Source organism: Pholcus phalangioides, unplaced genomic scaffold (genome assembly GCF_987345545.1).
Source record: "Pholcus phalangioides strain wild (caught in Gottingen) unplaced genomic scaffold, Ppha-v1.0 ptg000007l_1, whole genome shotgun sequence".
Classification (NCBI taxonomy): domain Eukaryota; kingdom Metazoa; phylum Arthropoda; class Arachnida; order Araneae; family Pholcidae; genus Pholcus; species Pholcus phalangioides.
In genome coordinates, this window is record NW_028301600.1 from 63,356,780 (window position 1) to 63,375,167 (window position 18,388).

Consider the following 18,388-nt stretch of genomic DNA (forward strand, 5'->3'; position numbering starts at 1 on the left):
CATCATCCTAGACTAAAGTTTATTTAAAATGTCGAGTAAATTTGAATAATTCATCGACGATTCATCATACATATTTACCGATACGAGCTGAAGATTATATATAATCACAGGTAAATTTTATAAATTCACGATACCTATCAAAATTACCAAAAAAGTGGACGAGATTACGCATAATCTCACCAAAATTATCACATTTACCACAACACATATATTTTTTCATGGTGAGATACATATATGTATGTATACGGGAAGAAATTAAAAATGATCACATTTTATTGCATCAAAAGCTACACATTAGTTGTAATAACCATTCATCTATCAATTAATTAACAATCACACAAGCAATTTAATTTGCCAGGAATTTTGCCAGGTTCACAAATCCTGCAGGAGGTCCACAACTATAGATTTTTAATTGCATCAAAAGTAATGTTTCTTTTATTTGCTCGTATTCAATAAGTCTGATATTAGATATTAATTGCACAAGAATGATTCAATCACATCATTGAAGACGCTGGCATAGCATTTCAAAACAGAAGATCGAGAAAAAATGTATTAATCTTTATTTCGATACATTTTTGTTCCATTTTATAAACAAAACTGTCAAAAAATGTTCATACAAACGAACTGGCTGAACAATATATTCATTGTTCCATACTATCCATTGACATAAAACAAAGTAAATCTTTTTTAATAATAATATTTCCAAACAATCACAATTATTTCATGGTGTGTGTGTCGGTTATTATGAACACATTAAAAAAGTAAGAAAGACAACAAAATATTTCACACAGCAGCATATATCAGATAACAAAGGGATTTTAAGAATTGAAACGTTTAAAAAATTATATTAAAAAAATCGATCAGGGTCACATTACTGAAATACATGTACGTAATACAAATACAATGTACGTACGTTTTTGAAACATATGACAACCATATTTTTATGGGCATCTTTTTATCAGCCACCTCGTTGGGCATTTTGCCTGTTGTGGCGTTGTATTTGTATTTGTATTTGTATTTGTAATTACGTACAGCAAAGACTATTTTTGTGGCAAACAAACTGTGCATGACTGGTTCTAAAATGTTATTAGATGGTCATAGTGTTGAAGATATAATTTTATTATATATCTCGCTATATGTGTTACACTGCTTTATAAAAGAAGACCGAAGTTTAAATTTACATTCCAGTAATCTCTGAGAGTAAAACTACCTTTAGTCAGGGTCAATACAGTTAGTAAGTACCGTTAGTCAGAGTATCTTTAATTATGAATACTTTTTAAAAGTAATAAAATGTGTTCCTTTTTTTTTATATTTTTTTTATTTAGGGAATTCAAGGTTCCAGAACGTGCTAATTTTTGAAATTAGAGTTATTATAGTCTCGCATTATAAATACGAGTGATCAATGCTAATAAAAACGGACAAGAGATGTTCTATATGTTCTTATGTATAGTTCTGTTTTTTTTAACCTATATATCTGAGTGTCACACTTTCGACATTTGCTATGAATGCCATACGCCGTGATTGCGTTAAGACACACCGCAAAGCGGTGAAGAGGGTTGGTATACATGAACCTGGTCTCCCCTACAAAAAATTATCTATTTTGAACAATTTAACTGCTCTATCATCGATGAGTGGTGGACGAGATATCGTAAGTAGTATAGGCTGGTTCGACTCTGGACCACCATCGACATTAGTCTAAGTTCCAGAGTCGAACCAGCCTATACTACTATCGTAAAAGTTAAATTTTTAATAAAACGAATGATGTAACTTTTAAAAAAAATTATATACTGTGATTCACACAGAGAGATAGATATGTTTCAGTGTGTGTGTGTGTGTGTGTGTGTGATATTTAACGAGAGCTTTTAGGATCTTATATATATTCGTTGGTTTTTTATCAAATAATAACAATAACATAACATGCAATTTTTTTTCAAAAATCACCAAACTTTACCCGTATGCCATAAAACTACTTGAAACCATTTCACTAAAAAATACTTTCGTTAAAGCATTAATATTGCAGTGTCCAGCGACTTAGAAAGTTTCAACGAACAGTGTTTGAATTTTTTTCATAATTTTGAAAAACACCATTTCAATGAAAAACCTGAGCATAAGGGGGAGATTTTTTTATCCTATCAAAATATTATTTGCTTACGTAAATTCTTAAAACTGTCCGGAACCGGTCCTGGATAAAAAAAAATTGGAACTCAGTCAGATGCAGAAAAGTTTAAATTATCTGAAAATTCAAAAATAAGTGGTTTCTTTTTTTTTTTTTTTTTGGGCACCAATCCCCCTTAATTAGGTTGTCCTTAAGCCAAAAGTAACTGGTATTTCATATCGATGCAGTCACATTTTTCGATAATGGCTATTTATTATTCTTAACTTTATTTCTCTTCAATTTTGTAAACTGCTGTTTTGAAGGCATTCTGACCAACAGTTATTATAATTACTACTACCGGTTCTTTTTGAAATGCTGAATTTGATTAAGTAAAGGCAAACCAAGTGCAATGTGTTATTATGAGTGCAGTAGTATAGAAAGATACGCATTCTGCACATTTTGGAAAGAAAAAAAGTAATAAAAGTGTTGAGGGAGAGTGGATTATACGTATATGGCATTCAAATATACTTTTGACCGGCCTGTTGAAGCATCTTATCATGCGCACTTTAATAGTATTTACCTTTTATTCAAATCAAATATTCACTAATATTCGTTATACCGTATATGTATGGCTTGTGTGGCTTTTTCAAGTATCTCTGTCGTTTAAAATCAAATATTTTTATGACCTTATATCTAATAATATTTATTGAATCAGAAATAGTAGCTATATGTCAATTAACTACTGAGTGCACCTGAATCGATTATAAACGTAACTTTATAAACGTAAAACACTAAAACTAACTTCATAAGAGTTTTATGTTTTAATCGTTACGCTACTTCTCAACGTGTTTTTGTTTCTTCTTTTTTTTAAACTATGTCGCCTTCTTGACCGAAGTCTCATTTGGGGATATTTTATTTTCATTTTCGGTAGTAATGCTAATACTGTTTCTGAAAAATACTGATTCCTAATTGATTTTAGTTCTATAACGATGCGTTATATTAAGGTGTCAACCATAACGGGTAGATATTTCGGTCATTAGTACTAGCCTGAACGATATGATTTTGATGAACAGCTTGACGAAGAGTATCCACGGAATTCAGAAGGCTCTCTCTAATAGGATAAGTTGGAAGTAGTTTTTTCCCTATAACCTGGCGTAGAATAAAGTATCTGCAAGAGAATAAAAATTCGTTAGAGTATCGATCAGTATAATGACTGCCAGTTAAAAAACTGAGTTATTCGACACATTATTCATGATAACTGATGCTTCTTCTAGTACATGTTAATGCAGGACCGTAAATGAAGAAAAGATAATTTTTTGTTTTGTTGTGAATATGTCTAAAATTATCTGACGATGTTGGGTTCATTCGCAAAAAGTTACGCGTAACGAGATAACTTATGCGCTCATATCCCAGGAAAGTTTTAGAATGTATCAGTATTTTTGATATCTGCGGATAGATTTCGTTGAGAGAAATCGAATGATACCACACTCTGTGGTGTTAATACCTCTTCTCCGGTCAAGGCACCAGGCTCGCGGCCCGCTTTTATGCTATATTTCGGGAGAGGGGCGGCGGTCGGAACGCAAATAAAAGATAATGGTGTCCTCTGTTACATATTCCAAAGACGAATCCGATGCCACCCTATGAATGTTAATACGTCTTCTGGTCTGGGCACCAGGCTCACGGCCCGCATTCGTTATGAAATTGTTTTATTCTATGTCTCAAGAAGTTCGCAATGCAAATAGACGAAATTTGTATCGTCTGTTACCTATTCTAAAGACAAATCCGATAACACCAATTTCATTATGTCAGTACCCACCTCGTGATACAGGACACAAAGAATATATTCACGCCAAAACTTGCGGCCGTGTCTATGACACAACTTCTACCCCAAGTTTTTTCCTTAAAATTTGCCCTTCCCCCTCGTTTCGGCCCTGTTACGGCATACTGCATAAACAAACATCGAAATTCATTACTGCTTATATCTCATTTATTACTTCACGTCCCGTCAGAAGAGGGCTCGCTTGACATTAGTGACAGGAGTGACTTGAAGTAAACAGAACTGAACTGAAGCTAAAAGTCTTACAACTTCAATACAAAAAAACATTTCAAGCATATTCGTATTAAATCGTATAGAAACATAATTTTGAAACATAACATAATCCCGCGGCACTTATACGAATGCAACGTGTACTTTACTTTTGAACGTAATTTTTGAAATTCGCAATGAACATCATCATATAACATTGACATTTAAACTAATTAATTTTTTTCAACTATTCAGAATTGGTTCTGAGTATTAAGCAAGCATTTTCTTTAACAAATATTTGTCTGTAAAATGCAAGTAAGCTGTATTTGCGTGGAAGTTAAATTTTATTCCAAAGAAATGCGGGATTAAGTAACGCTTACAAGTACAGTTTAATGTTTGTTTTTTTTTACTCATTGCGGTGTTTAATGTGCGAAATACGGTAGACATTTCCTCAAAAAGCAAAAACTTTACATGACTTTTCCATCTTGATACAGTCACGTTCAATTTTAAAATATACATACATTAAAATGCAAGTTACGTTGTGTATAATCATCATAAATATTTCCTTATTAAGGATATCGTGATATAATTGCGTTAATTATTTCTCACCTTATTTCTTCTCCAAACATGATAGCAACTTTGAGGGTTAGAACAGGAGAATGTTTTATAAGAATACATAAGACTGAAACTTGCTGATGTAGGAGCACTGCTTGAGCTGGAGTAAGAGTACAGTGATCACGTGGACTCGCAAGAAACAGAAGTTGGCACATCAAACGGGATATAAAAGTATCCTGAAAAGTTATTGAGTAAAAAAATGTTCTTGAAAAATACATTCCATATTATTTATATGTGAGAAAATATTCCCGCTCATAAATAAATCAATAACTTATAAACCACTCAGAGCGACATTGAGATGAAAACCAATAGCATCTGCGAATAAACCTTGTTAAAACAAAAATTCAATGTTACTTTACCAAGTATAAATACTTTTATAGAATCTATACAAAATTTTTTATTATTTGATCATGCTGTATTTTAATTTTTAATACCAATCGAGAGAAAAGTTATAGCATGTAGTTTTTTCAATGGTTTCTTAAAATCATTATACTTTACGCTACGTCGGAAGATGAAAAAACTAATTAAAACTCACAACAGATTTTGCTTCGGATATTATTTTCACCATCCAACTAATACCATAAGAATTCTGATAGCTCGTGAGTTCGTGTCCCTGAAAATCAATAATTGAGAGCTCAACGTTAACAATAAGAAGTGCATCACAAAATTCAAACTAGCAAGGAAAGCTTAAAAAACTCATAATGAAAACTTTTGTAGGATTTATGATCATTTAGGCAATGAGAAGAAAAAATGATGACTCATTTCATCACGTGAGTGATGATCATTCATTCACTCAATCATCACGTGAGTTTTAAAAAAAAATTTCTTTGCGAACTACGTATCTGTATAATACTGTATTTAGAGACCAGCAATTCATTAACCAACAATAATTTTCGAGCAAAAAATAACAATAGATAAAAAAAGAATAAAATAATTAATATTTACACGTAACAATGAAGTTTTTGTAAGCAATAAAAGGGAGTTCTCTCTATAATTGTACTTACTTCGAGAGCTAGTTGAAAATACTGGTAGAGGGCCATCGTACTCATATTTGTAAGCTCCGAAATAGAACGAATCAACTGAAAAGAAAATGCGTATAAGACTGAATTTTTTTATTCACGTATATATGAGTATATATGTACTGTACACATATCCTCAAAGAATTTACTTAATACTTAAGATACTGGAAGATACTCCTATACAAATATTCAAACTAATGTCGATATTGTCTTTAGAAAATCATACCATTCTTGATTTAACGCGGTAGTAAATTGCCGGGAAGTTATCGATTGGGATTGCGAGCAATTTCAAACGAATACTCACGAATAATTGGAATAATGAAGAATTTTTCAGGATGAAAAAATTAATAATTTTCTAAATTTACTATGCAAAAATAAATTTATGAGACATTTTTAAAATTTTACTGTATGAAAAATATAATATATGCGTCTTACTGGAGCTTCTACAAAATTTTCCCATTCTCTGGAACAATAATGGTCATAAGACGTTACAGTTAGAAGCGTTAACTCTCTGTAAGAAAGTGGTATCCAAGGCATGGTAATGAGCGTTGTCAACAATTCTTTTGTTCTTTGTCCACTGAAAAAATTATATAACAATGAGAACATCATTCCAAACCATCCTTGTGCTACGATCTCAAAAATATAAAATTATCATGCATTTCATTACTACAGGGAAGAAGCGAAAATATTATATGTATACAATTACATAATCTTTGTTTTTCATTTGCTGATTGTTTTGAGGAAATTCTTTTTTCGATTTGCGCTGCCTTTGTACAGCGGCCATTAAAACAGAAAAGTTAAAATTTTTCTTGAGATCCAGTTGTAAAATTAAGGTTTCCAACAAAGATGTTAGGTTGTCTAGTAAAAAAATTTTTTCTTTTATCGATTTTTCGTTTATAGCACTTCATACCACTCTGTAGTCCCATAATCGAATTCCCCTCAAACTTGTCTGAAATAGCAATTGATCAAATTATAGGAAAAGTAATTAAAACGTTGGTTTTTTTCTCTCGTTTTTGATAAAATTATTTTCTACCGTGTACGTTTTATTTTCAAAAAGCAGTATATATAATTTAATCAAACTTTCTATTGGCTGACAAGCATTGAAATGCGTTATAAAAACGAAAGTTACGAATAACAGAAAAGATATAAAGAAAATTTTAATTACCTTTTATGAAACGTGATTCATTTAGCTTTATATATTTACTAACATTTTTTTTTTAATCTGCCATCAAATTACGATGCATAGATTTAGTTTATTCTTATCACGTTGGGCATTTTACTGGCTCGGATCACGAACTAGGCCACGACAACATTTCCGGGCGCGCTCTGTTTCTTCTTTTTCAGACTAATTATATGTCATTTGAATCCGAGAAAACTCATAAGCACAATTTTATTAATAGAACCACCCTTTCAGTTTCCAATCAGGCGCATACGTTGAAGTTAAAAAAAATCTAGATCTTTCTTAATCATGTACTCTCTTTCTATTTCGGTTATTTCACCACATAACACCCATGTTATGAACTAGGGTCGAATGTTCACATCTGGACCGACATTCAAAATTTAGTTTTGAATTACACAGCAACGAAATTTATTTCAAAGAAACAAATATTGACAAAAAATTAATTTACTTTCTATAAGTTAGATGCCTTGGCCTTCCAGGACAAAACTCAGATTCTTGCAATACGCATGCCAATACACTGACGAGGGATGTACAAGCTCTAGGTGCACATAAAGGAAAAATATCTTATTACTGTAATACGATAAACAATAGAAAAAATTATACAAGTTGTAAACTCATATCCTTACATTTTTTATCATTTCGAAGGACGCTCCCATTTCAGACATGTCATTCATTTTACTGAGAGCCGTATATATATGCTGATTCAAATTTAATTATTAATACTGTCCTCCGTCCTCTATCTTCCAATTAGAAACTTGTTGCCCAGTCTCTCTTCAGCGAAACGAAAAACATTCAATGTTTCTAAGTGCAATATTCGTTGAGATATTGCTGATTGAAAGTTAAGGAGGTATATCCCAGAAGTTGGAAAAGTTTTAATAAACTGCAACTGCAAATGTATTTTGCCAAATTTTTTTATCGAGTTTGCCCCTTCAATATATGATGTTCTTTTTCTCATTTTCAGCAGTTTTTAACTCAAATTTTTTAATACCGCACTTATAACTTATGGAAAATTTTTCATGCTTAAATAAGCTCAGGACAAGATAGGGCAACAACTTACTGATTAGAAGTAGGAGGATAGAAGAATCATATAAAAAAATTAAATTTTGAATTTTTAAATTAAAAATTCTCAGTGGATATACGGTCTTTAGTAGAAGGAATGACATATCTAAAATAGGCACGTTATTTATATACTCTTTTTCTAGTTGAAAATATGTTTCTATTACCAACGGTTCAAAATATACTTTACACGCCCTGCATATTGAATGTTACAAAAATGTTTTTTGCTATGGAAGGTTTTATTGTTTCGATGCTTTTTAATTTATCAAAAAAAAATTACTTCGTGAATGAATGCATCGCGTGAACTATACTTTTTTGAATAAATGTCTACTATCTTAAAAAAAGGGTAGAACAAACGCATCGGAGATTTGTTATGTATTATAACATGCAGACACAGACGCTCGCACGACAGCATGTGATTGATAATATTATTGAGCTGATGGTGCGTTTTATAATGCGTTATTTGTAACAATCACATTTTAAAACAATTTTAAGTTTTCCTACACATGCTGCGTACCTCGACCTTCGTCAGAGACGAAATGGAGGATTGTGATTTACAGTGGCCGAATATGTGTTTTAGAAAGTCGCGTGATAGAATTCGAGTTTTGCATGATCGTTATATGTAAATGTTCGTCTGACATCCATTGAGTGTCAACCATAGCCGAAGGTCATTGATGGGAATGTATCTAGTGAAACATCAACAAAAAAAGATTGGTTATTACAGTACGCACCAGCCAACAAAAATCACGAGCACTCTCTCTATATTTTTACGAAAAAAGAAATAACCTCCTTGTTTCTGTATTTGCAAGTATAATACGGGATGTTTCACGAAGAGTTTCCGTAGGAATAAAAATTATACGGTTGATTTTTAGATTAAAGTAAAATATGAAATATCAACAAAAGCGTTTAGTGGCACATCTGCAAAATAATAATTAGGGAGGAAAAATAAAAAACGATTTTTTTTTTTAACGGCCTACAATCAAAAATGTGAATAAGCAAAATCTACGTCTTCTTTTGTTTATTACAACGTTTTTTAATGTTTTTTATTATATCAAAAGAAATTTACCCCGTAAATTTAAATGAAATTTCACTCAGTTATCGCTGATTGAAATCTTTCGCTTTTGTCACTTCTCTAGCTAGTTTTTTCCCAAGTCTTGAAATTTTTTAGACTTTTAACTCATAAAAAGAGGAAAAAAATATAATAATTTCAATTACCGCTATCTCAGCGAACTTTAATTTAAATATCATGAGGTGAAAGTTTTATTAACGGACATCTCGAAAATCTTAATTTTTATATTTCTCCTAGTTATCATTTTGCGGAAATCAAACTACTACTTCACCAAACACCTACTCTGGCCATATCGCTATATTGCAATTTACTGCCATTAGTGAGATGGGTTGGAAGTGAAGGTACTGTCTATCGGTGGTCGCCTCGAGTTCGTTTGGGAAAATATCTTATTTATATCCTCCCTTGGGTTCGAACCCGGGACCCTGACAACAACCTTCACGATGGCAGACGAGCATCTTACCACCATGCCACTCGGGCTCCGGAAATCAAACTGTCACAGCTGAATTTTCTCACTTTTGTTGATATTTGTTCATATTTTTACTCTAAATCTAAAATTTTTTGATCATTTCGGACACTCGTCGTGAAACACCCTATATATTATATACGTCTGTATAGCTACGATTATCACGACGATATCCTAGTAAAGAGATTTAATAATTATCCTCCTCTAGAACAAAATACTACATGATATGGTCTATAAATTTTATTTTTCCGACTTATATAATGTTTTGTGTATACATTCATATAAAAAAAAAACCACTCACTTTATTTTGTCCATCGTAAAGCCGATTGTATGCTGTTCCAAATCATTTGGAGAAAGAACAAGGCACTGTAGTTTTTCCGCAAGAGCGGGAAATAAGTGAGGATCCTATGATAACAAAAGACAAAATTTCTATTCCAACGGAAAGTTATATGTTCAACTCTCTCATGTGTATCAGAAATAAGCAAAAATGAAAGCACTTGATTGGCAGAATACGAAAATTCAAACCTTTCAAGGCAATATTTTGTTCATTAACCATTTGGGTTTTATTGGAAATTAAAAAAGTACAGGGTGATTCAGAAAGAATCATTCTATTTCAGAATTATATATATTTTTAAATTAAATAAATAGAATGAGATAAGTAATACAGGAATATACAGTGTGTAAAAGGAAAATGTCCGAGTTTTAGATCATGAACAATTGATCCTAGTACTGTATATCGTTTATGAAGCTCTTTTGGTGAAGAAGTAAAATGGCATCTAGTTATCAGAAAACTTTCTGTGTTCTTTCGTTTGCATGATGTTAGCCCACTGTTCATGATCCTATTGCTTAGTGTGCTGTGTTGAGAAAACAAATGTATTACAAGTCATATAAATTGCATAACTTACGAGCACTGAAGCGTTGTGATGAGTTAAAACAACTGAAAAACTACCTTTACATGCAAGGGGCTATGAAAGTGGACAATTTTTGCATCCTACTTCCATTAGAACGTATTTTGCAAGAGTTCATGCATCCTTGTCTGACATTCATACATCCTACGGGGTGAAGAAGTCATATTGAACATTTGTAAAAAAAGTTAAATCCAAGAATTTGTTGAATAAAATGTTCGTTATATCGGGGTGATATCGTAAAATTTGTTAAATGAGAGTTCGTTATTTTGGGGTATGATCGGAATTAGTCAAATAGGGATAAACTATAGGAGTTATTTAAGGGATATCCGGAAAAATTCGTTGAATCAGAGTTCATTGTATCCACTTCAGACTCTGGCTCAAAAGTACGGTCATCTAAATAGTAAACCTCTTTCGGCAATAGGACAGATTTATTATATTTACGAAAATAACAATACGAAATGGCAATAATGCATGATAACAGGCAAATGTGGCGAATTTATTACGATTTATTATGTTTATACCGACGACGCTTCGGTACTATGTATGTTCCTTGTTAAAAGTGATAAATTTGGGGAAATTTATTAAACTTATCAAAGTGGTCGGCGATTATACATAGTAACCGGGTATTAGGCACAATAACCGGATTCATCATATTTACCATAACATTTTGAAATGATTCACATTATTTTGAAAAAAATTTTCACGAAAAAAATTTCCTCATGAAGCGGGTTGCCGCTAATTGAAGATAAACTGAAATATTCAATCCCGTTAGAAGACAAGTTCAGTTATTTTCTTTCACGATTGGCGCTTTTTCCTCTTCGTGTAGACTGTAGAGCAGTGATTCCCAACGTGGGCATTAGCGCCCCCTGGGGGCGATAGAATGTTCCAGGAGGGAGGTAGAAGCTACGGGGATAACATAGGATTGTATGGGTTAGATTGCGTTGGGGGGGGGGCGATGGGAGACAAACATTTCTGAAGAAGGGGGAATGGGACAAAAAGATTGGGAAACCATGCTGTAGAGTAATGTTGACCTTGTCATATTACGTGTTTCCTTCGCTCCAATATATTTATTGGCAAATTTATCACCAGATTTGTAAAGTATTAGCTAAACGAGAACTATTGGCACTACACATAACAAGCATTACAGAGAAACTTCACGTCAGGTTTCACTACACGCACATTCCCGCATGTACCGATTCGTTAGGGGTTCCGCGGGGGGTTGTGGGCGGGGTGCATGTGTGGTGTAGCATTAGTAGGTAGGGCTCGTAGGTAGGGTAAAAAAGGGTTCGGGGATCCATGATGTTCTTAAGTCAGCCACCTCGTTGGGCAATTTGCCTGTTGTGGCGTTGTATTTGTATTTGTATTGGAAAAATTGTTTTCCCAAAATCAACACCTTTCTGCCAAATGTAGAAATTTTCTTTCCTTCACTGTTAAGTCAAATTTTATGAGGGAAAGGCCAATTAAAAAAACTGGTTTGCACAGCTTTAGCTTGCTTGATTACTCTCACGGTTGTAGCATTGCTATCGTCTTGAAAACGCCAAGTTTTACGTTTGGTGCACGTTCGCTGAATTTAGTAATGATTCGAAAGTGACGTCATCAATTTTTAATGCGTTATAACTCCATAATTACTGGTCAAATCAAAAAACTGAAAACACTTTTGCGTATTAATTTTTCTCAAGGAATCACGGGTGTTATTATTGAGCGATCGATAGTATCCATCCTGTATATGAATTGGCATCATCATCATCATCATCATCATCATGCCCCCCAAGCTTTCACTATCGCCCCCCCCCCAGCCTTTTGCGTTTATCTCTGACTATATATCAAGTACATGCATGTATATAAACTATAAGAAGACACCTTACTTTCCAGAAGACTTTTTTTCCTAACGGCGAACGTCCGATTTCTTTCTGTATTCTATCAGCGAGATTCCGAATTTGTAAAAAACTGTTTTCAGAATAACACATGGATCCATTTTCTAGAGTGAGTTTTTTATGCAGGTCCTGAAGAACTTGTTCTATGTGTTGCCTAAAATAGATCATCCAACAAAACAGTGTGAAACAAAGTCATACAAGTTCAATACAGAGGCATACAATCGTACATTTTAATCATTATAGAGTTTGTGAGTCGAGGAGTTAGTCACTTGCAAAGCACGAAACTTGTGTCTAATATCCAGTGAATTTATTTACTTTTTAATAAGTAAAAGGTAATGCGTCTATATATCTTGTAATGTTCTATATTGTTAAGTCTATATTACCTTGAGTCACTTGAAAATCTGGAATTTCTGCATTTATCCAAATCTAACGTCTGTTTCTGAAACAAAGAATCAAATCAAATGTTTGATGGGAAATTTAAAAAAAAACATCAATATATTTCCTCATACAAAAATTACATCTCACGATATTTATTACGAAACTAAGACACACAATTACTAAAAAGTTTTGATTCAATTGTCATTTAACCGTATTGGAAATTTTTTGAGTAAAAGTAATTTTTTTTTTAAATTATGCATGTTACTTAATACAACAATACAACAGTAAAAAGCGGCCGCTTTGATGTATGGCCAAGATGAGTCTTTTTCACAAAAAGATTAACTTCATTTTTTGAAAACTTGTTTTTTTTATATCTTAACACAACGATATCTTAATTTCCGTGAAAATCCAAGTGAAAAGACATACAAATACAAATACAACGCCACAACAGGCAAAATGCCCAACGAGATGGCTGAGAAAAAGATGTCCATAAAAATATGGATGTCATATATTTCAAAAATACAGCAACCCAATAAAAATGCACTTAACAAAAATTACAAACAATATATACACGTGATAAATATCATACAATGCCCATAAAGAATACTTATGGTTGTCTTATTCTAAGTATGGATAACAAAATGGGTATAGTTATGCACTTTTGTTAAATGTAAATTGAATTGAACATACGATAAATATGAAACTCACTAGCAGACTGTTTGTCCAAGTTGATTTTAAATGCCGAAAAAATCCAGAGTGACGCTTTAAAATATACAGGTTTAACTCACTTTCAACCAACAAAGAACCATCTAACGATATGGATTCTCTGGAAAAGAAACTACATGATACTATGGAATTGAAATGGTGAGAAAACGCATCTATTCATTAAAAAATATAATATCAAGATATATTTTACATAAATATTTATCCCTTGCAAAAAATAAAAACCTGATTGTTTTGGAGGTCTCTGTCATGAAATATCAGACACAGGTAAAAAATTTATATGAGTCTCTCTCTCTCTCTCTCTCAGGAATAAATAATAAACAAAGTTCTAATAAATTGTTTTTATAGTATTTATACAAATACAAATACAACGCCACAACAGACAAAATGCCCAACGAGGTGGCTGATAAAAAGATGCCCATAAAGCATATAACGTATAAGTTGTCTGATTTTTTTGGTTCAGTTTCCTTGTAATACATTTATAAAAGTTAATTCTGGCTGAATATAAATACAGTATGAAAATTGATATGCAATCAATGGATATTTATTTATTTTCGTTATTCCATAAGTTATGTTATTAGACTGCAAATAACAATACAGTATTTACACTTACTAAGTGTTGGAAGAGGCACCGCTTAAATCGCAGAGATCGCTTAAAATCATTTCTAAGGCAAACTCTTGTCAAAGAGCCAGAACAGTTGAATGGAACCATTGTGCGATTCAAATGATCATTGGGCTTCAGTAACAAATTAAGATTTAAAATAGTTTCCCTGCTGAAACATAAAAAAAGGCTTTCATGGGATGTACGGAATGTAACATGTATTTTAGCGTTGTGCATATTCTGTACTTTGCATTGCATCAATCTATACAAGGTCATCTGTTAATGGACCGACAAACTCAGAGGGTTGTTAGTAGACATCAAGAGGAACAAAAATTGCGATGGAACATGGTGTCGCAAACCACGATAAGAGGGTGAAAATCGCGAAAAACGCATGCAGGTTTTCACGTCACGCTGGAACGACAAAAAGTACAATACTAACTAGAAAAAGATTTATTTGATTCATTATTACGACAGTTGTTGGAAATGGCGGCCGCTGACGTCATTGCACAGTTTATAACGACGTAAAATCGATTCCCGGATGCACTCGAAAATACCAGGTATGCTTTTGATGTCTGCTGCAGCGACGACAATCCGCGCTGTGAGATCCTCTGGTGTGTCCACAGGCGTCACATAAACGAGTGATTTAAGATGACTCCATAGGAAAAAGTCACACGGATTGAGATCCGGCGAACGTAGAGGCCAAGCAACGGGTCCCGCGCGTCCAATCCACCTCTTGGGTATGTAACATCTACGCGTGCTCACTACCGCAATAGCGCTAATTTACGTCGTCCGCAGCGCGCGATCCTTCCCCAGCGCATGCGTTTCGCGACGCTGCTTACGCCAGATATGGTGAGCGAACCCACGAACGCATTCAGCGATCAACTGGCATCCACCTTTTGTCTCCTCTGGACTCAGAGCCTGCATGCGTTTTTTCGCAATTTCTACCCTCTCAACGTGGTTTGCGACACCATGTTCCATTGCAATTTTTGTTCCTCTTGATGCCTACTAACAACCCTCTGAGTTTGTCGGTCCATTAGCAGAACATCCTGTATAAGATACGTAAAAACCGCAGAGCATATGGGAAATAAACGCTGAGTAAATATGATTTTATCAATCGTCAGCGTGTATAGACAAGCTTTTATCAATAATAAAGATAACAGCCACTGTTTGCCAACCCAAAAAGACGTATGTTTCCAACTGCTGTCATTTTTTTTTTATTAAGGACCGGAAGTTAGAAATAAATGTGAATAATAAACTCTCGGTTTCGATTTTTTATTATGAGAAAGAAAAATTCATTAATAAAAATTTCTGTATTTAAAACAAAATTCTGCATACATTTTTTTAAAGATGTAATTGAAGGACGTTCGCGTTCTAAACACCACGAGATTTGGAGCGTAATTATATGTCGCGATACTCAAAGCTCATATATCTGTGGCGGACAGTGACGAAAAAAAAAATGATGATGGATTGTACGAAAGGTCTGAACTAAAAGGTATAGTAGTAGATGTTCCTTTTTTGACAGTTTTGGGATTTTTGCCAAACACCAAGCTCCAAGCTGTTAATTTATTTTTCGCACGTGTGCTAGTTACCTTCTTTTTCAAAACATTTCGCTAGTCCCAAAAACAAATAATTTTTGGTGAAAGCTTTGTGTGTTGAGTTAAATTATCATGAGTTTATAAAGTTACACTATCTTACTGATGTTTAATCTAAAATAGATCACATAAAATGTCTGAACGGCTGATTTAAAAAAAAAAACCTTTTCCCTCAAAATTGTCGAAATCATTGAATTCAAGTTTTAATTATGTTTTTCGTGAATAATTATCATTCGTGGATGCCTCCACGTTGCATCGTTGTTAACTTCTAAAAAATTAACAGATCACAGTAAACTTTTTTAAGTTATCATGAAAATAATAAACCTTACTCGTGCTCTGAGCTGGATATACTCCTCAAAATATCGGTGGAATGATTTGTTTGGTGATCGCCATAATTTCCCAAGACTGTTCTTGATCTGCCTATAGGCTCTGATCGGATAGTTAGGTCAGATATCAAACTATTCGTATTACTTGATAACGAAGTTGTGTCGTTTTGAACCGCATCTATATTCGTAGAAGTCGCTCTGAAAATATAGATTTATATAAGCTCTTTTTAGAAGTCTTGGGTGATTTGTTGTTGCTGTGGTATCACCTTATATTATTCATGCATATCTCACCTTTTTATTCTTCTCCAATCAGAATCGTTTATTGCATTGAAGATCGAATGTGACTGCTGTACTGGAGAATGCGGCGTAGATGCAACAGTAGATTCAGTAGAATCCAGTGAACACTCTGGACTGACTACACCAGTATCAACAAGTCTCACGAAAGGCAACAGTTTGCTGAAAGACAATCGAGTGGATGAATGAGTTCTTTCATCACTAATACTTGACACTAATGAAGTTGTATCGGCAAACGCTTGAGCTGAAGATGAACGCATTGGATCAATCCCATTTCCAAAGCGATGAACGGTAGTCTTCTTTTTCGGCCACGACAGAGACATCAAAAACTTTCTCATTTTGCGTTGTTTCCTTTCAGAATCACTAATTGGACTTGTGTTTGATGATGCAATGGATACGTCATCTGAAAGTACACTGGTTGAGTCGGCTTGCACTGAATCATCAGTCACTATAGATGGTTGTCTGAATCCGATTGCATTATTTTTCTGAGACAATTTAAACGTTATTCTAATGTGTTGAGCATTTTCCCTGTCTTCTCCTTTCAGAAATAATGCACCTTCGTGTACCTGAAATATAAGACAATGGCAATTAATAAAGTTATCAATAAAAACCCAAATGGAAGGCATGTTAAATAATGACAGAAAAAACTTTTTTAATTCCATTGCGTATCATTTTGCTTGCTCATTTTGCGTATTAACAGACGCACATATGCGTGTAGATATTATAGAGAGCCGCGCAAAAAGATCAAAAAGTGTGCAAGTGCAGCTTAGTGTTGTGTTTTTTTTTTCAGTGTGGAGATTTGTGAAGTGGAAAGAGCTGTTTTGTGAGGACTGAAATGCATATAAAAGTTTGAAAACAAGGGCTCTTTGGTAGCACGCCCAAGAAGCAGGAGATCTGTTAAACATTCTGTTGCAAGTTGTGCACGAGGTTGAACACGAATACTGTATGCAATTGACACTTAGGGGATGAAGTGCAACTGACAATCAGTGTTATTTTCTCAACAACATACTCCAATTAAGGAGTTATTATTTTTTTGATTTTCTTTATATAGTTTATGAAAACCAATATTCTTCGAGGCTTATTGCATGTACAGGAAAAAACAAGAAGTTTTAACGAAAAAATAATCACAAGTTAGTAAAACGATGAAATACATCCGTATAAAATGAAGCTGACCATGTGATGATTATTGAAACATTGAAACTGTTCATTTTTTTCGCAACTTATGTTATTTATTTTCAATGAAATTATATTTCCATGGAAAATTATGGTGACCATGTGATTATTATTAAATTGTTCCATTTTATACGTAACCTATGTTATATATTTTTAAACCAGTTGGGGAAATTTTTCAATGTACACTTCAAAATGTAGAAAATCGAGCAATTTTGCAATTCCGAAAACATCAAATCTGTTAAAACATGTAACAATTTCAATATTTTAGACAGAAACAATAAAAAATCCAAATTATTATAGTTCAAATCTGTAATTTAAAAATAATGCATTTGATATGGCAGAATAATATATAATTGAAATCGCGTCTACTGTTTTATCATTTTTATCTTTAGTTTAATATATATTTTACGTGGGATTTCAATAGCCTTGGAGCTGAACATCGTCATCCATATATAATTCAGTTCAACAATTACATTATTTTATTTTACATTTGTTCGTTTCCTATCAAACTAAACTATATCAGCAAAATGTAAGGTCAATTAATTGGAGGAAGGCCAGTGCATGTTCCACTAAAACATATCGTTTCCTCTGTCATGATCTTTCTCAGTGTAGTACTCATCCTCTTTCTATATTAATTCAAGGTCTCGTAATGTCGTTACAAGAGCTTTAACGATGACTTTAAGTGGGTTAGTAGATGTCGAATCGTTTTAACTAGACCAAACATGTTTCAGTAGAGAAGCTTCTCCGTCTGTAATAAAAAAAATCAGGAGTAAAGGGAAAGTGAATACCAAACCTAAGTACAGGAATCGCCCTCCACGTGATACAAATTGGAGTGATCGTAACCTTTCAATTGCTCCTATATCTTGGACAAGATGATTAAATTGAATTGTTTCGGGGGGAAAAAACTTTTCACACCTGCACATGAGACTGTGTGTGTGTTCCTCTCATTCCTATGACCCTTTCCAAAAACCTGATAGTGAAGGCCGTCTATTTTTA

General features: G+C 33.4%; 1 protein-coding gene across 1 annotated transcript in view; it reads right to left on the minus strand.

The window, feature by feature from the left end:
• Nucleotides 1-2,276: 2,276 nt before the first annotated feature.
• LOC149085614 (uncharacterized protein C12orf56-like) overlaps nucleotides 2,277-18,388 on the minus strand; it is a 42,566-nt gene continuing 26,454 nt past the window's right edge. The window contains exons 2-13 of the mRNA XM_089233756.1: nucleotides 16,217-16,785; nucleotides 15,929-16,123; nucleotides 13,392-13,509; nucleotides 12,689-12,744; nucleotides 12,297-12,459; nucleotides 9,825-9,928; nucleotides 7,384-7,473; nucleotides 6,191-6,332; nucleotides 5,741-5,815; nucleotides 5,272-5,349; nucleotides 4,731-4,912; nucleotides 2,277-3,263 (exon numbers count right to left, since the gene is read on the minus strand). Coding sequence (XP_089089882.1) covers nucleotides 3,095-3,263; nucleotides 4,731-4,912; nucleotides 5,272-5,349; nucleotides 5,741-5,815; nucleotides 6,191-6,332; nucleotides 7,384-7,473; nucleotides 9,825-9,928; nucleotides 12,297-12,459; nucleotides 12,689-12,744; nucleotides 13,392-13,509; nucleotides 15,929-16,123; nucleotides 16,217-16,785 — 1,941 coding nt within the window. The 3' untranslated portion in view covers nucleotides 2,277-3,094. The remainder of the gene's footprint in view (nucleotides 3,264-4,730; nucleotides 4,913-5,271; nucleotides 5,350-5,740; nucleotides 5,816-6,190; nucleotides 6,333-7,383; nucleotides 7,474-9,824; nucleotides 9,929-12,296; nucleotides 12,460-12,688; nucleotides 12,745-13,391; nucleotides 13,510-15,928; nucleotides 16,124-16,216; nucleotides 16,786-18,388) is intronic.